At 32.5% G+C, this 7,322-nt stretch overlaps 1 protein-coding gene across 1 annotated transcript; it reads right to left on the reverse strand.

Annotated features, from left to right (window-relative positions):
- Positions 1-862: 862 nt before the first annotated feature.
- Positions 863-3,998, reverse strand: LOC148277785 (uncharacterized). Its single transcript, XM_088232419.1, has 2 exons — positions 3,564-3,998; positions 863-985 (listed from the first exon to the last, which is right to left on the reverse strand). The coding sequence occupies exons 1-2, from the start codon at positions 3,996-3,998 to the stop codon at positions 863-865; spliced, it is 558 nt and encodes a 185-aa protein (XP_088088545.1).
- Between the last annotated feature and the right edge of the window lie 3,324 nt (positions 3,999-7,322).

The raw sequence follows: 7,322 nt of genomic DNA on the forward strand, positions 1-7,322 counted from the left end.
GTCCCGTGCCGAGGGAAACATTTTACAAAATGTGAAACATGCCTTAAATTAGCTATTTAACAAAGTTAACATAATAATAACAATAAACAAAACATAATTAATCCAATTAACCGAATTACCGAATAGAGGAAGGGTAGCATATTTGGAATACCAGTTTGTTTGATTTTTTTATTTAAAGAAATAAGCCATTTTTCGCCACAGAAAAACTCTTGAATTGGTAAAAAGTTATGTATCTTTATTCAAGAAAACAATCAAAACGAACAAAAAATTATTTCCATCATAAAAATAAAATAAATCAAAAAGGTCCAAAAGTGTAAAGGTGCAGGTAATTTGGAATACAGTATTCCAAATTATATTCACCTTTTTATTGTACTGCGTGCTTAAATTTATCCTTATTCTATAGTCGTAGATATACGTACCCATATTGTTTTCTAATGGTATCTTCGATAATACGTTTTTAGTTAATGTTTGTTTTTATAAAGGTTATCGTTCCGTGCGAAAATCACAAATGTACACACTAGCTTCGTATCCACTACAGGCACAGTGGACCCATTCTTCTCCTCCTTTATCTCCACTATATTTTCCATCGAAGAAAAGACACACAGAATCTTCATTATCAGGAACTCCTCGTTTCTCGACGGTGTATCCTCTGACGTATCTGTGTCGTCTCCCGCATTGCCACCAGCATCTGAATCTGATTCACTCTCTCTCACAGGTTTCCTCTGGTTTTTTTTTTATGTTGTCTTCTTTTTGTGTGTACCTTGACGCTTTTTTCTTTGGATTTGATTTCCTTCTTCTATTTTTTCTCCTGTGCCTCTTGAAGATTATTTTTGTAAGAAATTATCGTGAATCTGGCTGGTTTTCATCCTCTATTGCTCGTTTTCTGTTTTGCCGTGGGTTCTGAAATATGAAATGGGCTAACAACAGAGTCACTTTCTGTTTGAGCGGTAGAAGGCCTCGGCTCAGCTTCATCAATATTCGCCAGCTGCAATGGTGCATCCAAGGATGACGAGGGTGTCGTCCGAGTCAGGGTGCTTTGGGGATTATCACTCTGTTCGAGAAATTCTGAAGCAGCAGCTATATAATCGGCGTCACTGAAAATATTGCGATTAAAGGGATATATGCCACTAATTTTAAATCCATTTGCAGCAATTTCTCCAGTTTGACACTTGATATAAGCTTTTCCAAACAGCTCAACTACATCGTAACGTGTAACGGGTCTATTTTTTTCTCTGAGGAAAACTCGAATTTCTTCGCTGTAATAAACCTTTAAAGGACCCACGAAGGTCCGGTCCAGTGGCTGGATTTTATGAGTGCAATGGGGTGGTAGTGAAAGAATCGTCACATGATGTTGTTTGGAGAGATCTATTAGCTCAATGTTTTTCGTGTGGCTGTAATGTCCGTCAAGAATCAAGAGCACAGGGGATTCCTCAGTTGGTTTAACATAATCAATGAAGTGTTGAAACCATCGAGTAAATAAATTCGTCCTGTCCATTCCATCCTGATGGATGAGATTTCCCTGTGGAAACAGCTGGAGCACCTCTCATCAAAGCATCGCTCATATTCTTCCGGGGGAAGATTATCATCGGTGGAACAAAAATCCCTGCAGCTACCATGCAAGCTACAACGGTAATTAATGATCCTCTTTCGGCAGAAGTTATGGCGCCTATTTGTTTTTTTCCTTTTCGAGCAATGATTTTTGGCACCTTGCTTTGGACTATTGAAAGACCAGTCTCATCAACATTGTATATGCGTGCAGCAGGAAAAGACTTTTCATTCTGTATTTGTTCAAGATTGTCGTAAAACTCGTCCTTTATTTTTTTCGTAAATCCATTCACTCTTCATTATTTTTGGTACGTGTACTTGTACAAATCTGGATTTTCTCCCAAGGGGGAGTAGGTGTATATTTTTATTTGTATCCCTACAGAGATGAGGTAGAATTTTTTCAAATTCAGGATTATGGATATTCGAGCGTTTACAGGGCTTACGACCTGTCATTGGCTGGGTTAAGTGGCCACTTTAAGTACTACAACATTCCCCATTCCGCTTATTAGCGAATATCCACACCAGGTAACATTTTTGATTTTTGTATTTATGTTACGAATTTTGAGAAACCATCCACAAGCGAGTTGGAGCGCCATCTATGTATTGATATTGAAGTTAAGTATTTTAATTAAGCAGATTACTTTATTTTATGTATATTTTTTATCAATATTCCTACAGAGATGAGGTAGAATTTTTTCAAATTCAGGATTATCGATATTCGAGCGTTTACAGGGCTTATGACCTGTCATTGGCTGGGTTGAGTGGCCACTTTACGTTTTAACAACATTCCCCATTCCGCTTATTAGCGAATATCGACATTGGCATCATTTTGATTCCTGTATATATCCTATTCAACGAGAAAGCATTCACTAGCGTGTTGGAGCACCATCTATGTATTGATATTGAAGTTAAGTATTTTTAATTAGCATATTACTTTATTTTATGTATTTAAGACTCTTCCGAGTTAAATTAAGTACTAGTAATCGCCTGCAGATGATTCTGCAATTTATTTATACTTATATTTTGACCAGATCTTATTACACAACATTATTTTTTGGTGTGTGTATTTTTTGTACATACACAAATCTGGATTTCTCCCGAGGGGGAGTAGGTATATATATTTTTTATCAATATTCCTACAGAGATGAGGTAGAATTTTTTCAAATTCAGGATTATTATAAACGCTCGAATATCGATAATCCTGAATTTGAAAAAATTCTACCTCATCTCTGTAGGAATATTGATAAAAAATATATATACCTACTCCCCCTCGGGAGAAATCCAGATTTGTGTATGTACAAAAAATACACACACCAAAAAATAATGTTGTGTAATAAGATCTGGTCAAAATATAAGTATAAATAAATTGCAGAATCATCTGCAGGCGATTACTAGTACTTAATTTAACTCGGAAGAGTCTTAAATACATAAAATAAAGTAATATGCTAATTAAAAATACTTAACTTCAATATCAATACATAGATGGTGCTCCAACACGCTAGTGAATGCTTTCTCGTTGAATAGGATATATACAGGAATCAAAATGATGCCAATGTCGATATTCGCTAATAAGCGGAATGGGGAATGTTGTTAAAACGTAAAGTGGCCACTCAACCCAGCCAATGACAGGTCATAAGCCCTGTAAACGCTCGAATATCGATAATCCTGAATTTGAAAAAATTCTACCTCATCTCTGTAGGAATATTGATAAAAAATATATATACCTACTCCCCCTCGGGAGAAATCCAGATTTGTGTATGTACAAAAAATACACACACCAAAAAATAATGTTGTGTTATTTTATGTAGTTAAGACTCTTCCGAGTTAAATTAAGTACTAGTAATCGCCTGCAGATGACTCTGCAATTTATTTTGACTTATATTTGACCAGATCTTATTACACAACATTATTTTTGGTACGTGTACTTGTACAAATCTCAAGGTCATAAGCCCTGTAAACGCTCGAATATCCATAATCCTGAATTTGAAAAAATCTACCTCATCTCCATTCACTCTTGCCTGAGAAGTTCCACTCGGCTGCTTTATAGACAAAACATCCTTATTACGTTTTAAAAATCCCTTCAACCAAAATCTTCCCGCAAATCCTTCTTTGAATTGATTTTTGATATTATTTTTCATGGCCAGTTGATATGCTGAGCGACGCAAATCTATTCTAGTTAACCCATACAATTTATTTTCCATGGTCAATATGTAATCGATAAACATTTTTTCAAGGACTGGACCCAATACTGGCTTTCGACCAATGGTCTTATTAATCACTGATGCAATTGGCGCGTCTTTTTCGTTCACAAATCGAAAAAAAGTAGTTCTAGGAACTTTGAAGTGTTTAGCTGCCTTCAAATATCCCATTCTTTTTTCTTTAACGGCACAAATAGCGGCAATCATTTCATCCTTCTCCCATCCCTTCCTCTTCTTATATTTAACAGCAGACATTTCTAAAATAAAAAATAATAATAATAGATTAGTAGGTGTCAAAATATAGTGAATATAATTTGGAATATTCCAAATTATATTCACACTGGGTATTCCAAATTAGCAACAAGGTAACCTAACCTAGCTTGAATCATTTTTTTTTTTTTAATAATGCAAAAATCTACCCTAAATCACAAACAAAGTTAGATTTTGCATAGCATATTACATGATGAAGATAGATAAAAGACTTACCAAATTTTTTTTCGAAAAAGACGTTTCGCACTTAATGGCACTGTCAAAAGAAATGTCAAAATGGCGGCCCACTTTTTTTTACCGTTGCATTGATAGCCATGTGACATCCGTTTTGTAAAAAAAAAACAGAGATGGCGCTATTTGTAATGTCCGAAACTTGTCTATTCCAAATTACCTTCAGTATTCCAAATATGCTACCCTTCCTCTACTGTATATTAGTAACAGTTATAAGATTAACTTACAAAAAAATGTATAATTTTATGTTACTGTATTAATTGATAATAAAAATTTAAAAAATACATATTTTAACACATTAAAGAGCAGAAACCTTTATTGTTGCGGGTGAGATTCATAAGATTTAATTATTTCACCTACATACTAGGCAACGCCCATAAATATTTTTCAATTTTTATACTTCTTTTTGGACCAGGTGGATTTATCAACGATGTTTTGAGTTTGTTAAATTTTTTGTAGACCAGGCCTGGATTCATCCCCCAAAGCAGCTGTTAATATTTACACATTACAACAGAGATGAAGCACATTTAAGAGAAGGGAATGTAGAAGTCTAGGCATTCACAGAGCTTATGACCTGTCATTGACTGGTTTAAGAGGCCACTTTACACACTGTATTTGAACATCAATATTCCTTCGATTCTTCCATCTTTTGACGTTTGTAAAGTTACTACTGAAGTGGCCATAAGCCCCGTGGATGCCTAGATTTCTACATTCTCTTCTCTAAAATGTTCTTTATCTCTGCTGTAATGTGTTAATATTAACAGCTCCCTAGGGGGTTGAATCCAGTCTACATCTACACAAATTTGGACAAACTCAAAACATTGTTTCTATACATTTTATGTACATACTAGCGTACTATTATTTCATTGGGAAAAGACTTTTCATTAAAAAGTAAGTACCTAGGTACTTGTTTATGATTGAATTCCAAAACTAAAAATTATAAATATTCAAATATTGAATTTAAGTAGGTACCTACAGTCCTTAAAATGTAACATGATTAGAATGACAGTTGTCAGAAAAAGTGACGACATAAGTTTGTAGTAACGTCAAAGGAATTATTTATATTGACACACAAAAAATCATTTTTAAGCTTGTTAATTAATTTTTTTAATACAATACTTGAAACATAAATTAATATTAATATATAAAATCAGCGTTAAAACTAAAAGAAAACTAAAATAAACCTAATTATAAACGACGTTCTTACAAGGTTACATCATTTTGCAAAAACGTTAGATGGGACAAATTGATCAATGTAAATTGATCGAATAAAAAAATAATTCATTTGACGTAGTTCGTGAAAAAAGTATAAATGTCTCATTTTTTGGTGAATAATTGTGTTAAACACACTATAATAGGCTTGTTTTTGCGTTTTTTTATAAATTTTCGGAAACAGAGTTTCATGATTGCATGAAAAACTGATAAAATCGATTTGATCAGTGATCAGTAATTTCCCATCACTAATGAAATTAGTTTGACAGCTGTCATTCTAATCAAGTCATATTTTAATGACTATAGGTACTTGTTTATGATTCCAAAATATTCCAAAATATAAAATAATTCATTTTCAAATATAGAATTCTTTTTGCAAATGTCAAACTCGGCTCTTCTGTATTTGTATTTATCATATTATCTTTTAAACTAAGCAAACAAATTCAGCTCTTCTCACCAGCAGGGGTGCACTTTATTCATTAATGCGATTTTCAAAAATGTATTTAATGTCAGTTAATAATATTTTAGTGTTACCAAAAATTCAGTAAAAAGAAATAAATGGGAATAAATTATAAATAATGAAAGGAAAGAATCTGATCCATAAAAAGCTAATGTTGTTTGTAAACATACTTATTTTTAACACAAAAAAACAACATCCTGCTATTATTTTTGTATATGCAATCTCGCCAATCTCAATCTCCTGGTAGATCGACGAAAAAAAGATTTCACAGATTAGATTGAAAATTTTAATACTTACGAACACACGCAGCGCAAAGATCTACATTTCGCTGAAAACCGCACGTAAATCGGTTTATCCATTAAGGACATCACACATACAGAAGAATTACATATATAAAGATAAAGGTGGCCATATTAATAAATAAGATTGCAAAAAAAATATCAATTTTGGGAAGGATCAGAAGATTTATTGATAAGGACTCCTGCAAAACTATTTACAAAGCAATTATTGAACCACACGTTAACTACTGTAGTAGCATTTTATTTTTATCAAACAAAGAAAACATAGATAAACTAACTGTATTACAAAATAAAGCCTTTAGAATCATTTTGAAAAAAACAGATTCACGAGGGTAAAGTCGATGGTAAATGAAATGAAATTATTAACATATAAACAAAGAATATTTTATAATACAATGATATTTGTTCATAAAATTATAAACTCTAATAAAAAAACAGAATTTTTGAAAAAAATTGATCGGAACCAGCATGAACACGATCACAATACTAGAGAAAAGAACAAAATTAGACTTCCATTTAGGAAAAAGGCAAAGTCACAAAATTCAATTTTATTTAAAGCAATTAAAAAGTATTACGAAATGGAAAAAAATATTTATGAAGAAAAAAACATATCAAAATTTAAAATAATGGTCAAGACATATGTGATAAACAATTTATAAATTAAATATATTTGCAATGTTATTATTAGAACACACATAACAATATGTATGATATGTGTGCCCTATTTTAAGATTTAAGATTTAAATATTGCCATCTGATACTGAAATTATGGATATATAAACGAAGGCAGAGTAATGAATGTTACACAGTTTTAAAGTGGCCACTAAAATCAGCCAACGACAGATCATAAGCCCAGTAAATGTCCAGAGTTCCACACATCCTTCTCTAAAATGATCTCAATTTTGTTGTAATTTGTAAATCTTAATAACTCTCCAGGGGGTGTAATCTGACTTTGTCTTCAAACATTTGGGCACACTCTAAATATTGTATCTTATATACAGTTGAAAAAATAAATAATTTCTCTTGCTTTCTTCTAATAATCCTGATATTTATATGGGCATGCGCACACCTAAAACTATCTGCGATTTCGCAAGAAAACACACAAGC

This window comes from Micrasema longulum, unplaced genomic scaffold (genome assembly GCF_059751315.1).
Source record: "Micrasema longulum isolate JH-2025_06_02 unplaced genomic scaffold, ASM5975131v1 h1tg000982l, whole genome shotgun sequence".
NCBI lineage: Eukaryota > Metazoa > Arthropoda > Insecta > Trichoptera > Brachycentridae > Micrasema > Micrasema longulum.

What these genes read in the sequence shown, in the direction of transcription:
- LOC148277785 (XM_088232419.1), bottom strand. Translation starts at nt 3,998, where the DNA reads ATGTCTGCTGTTAAATATAAGAAGAGGAAGGGATGGGAGAAGGATGAA. An exon ending in AGCCGAGTGGAACTTCTCAG is followed by an intron (nt 986 to 3,563) that starts GCAAGAGTGAAT and finishes GCACCATTGCAG; the next exon opens with CTGGCGAATATTGATGAAGC.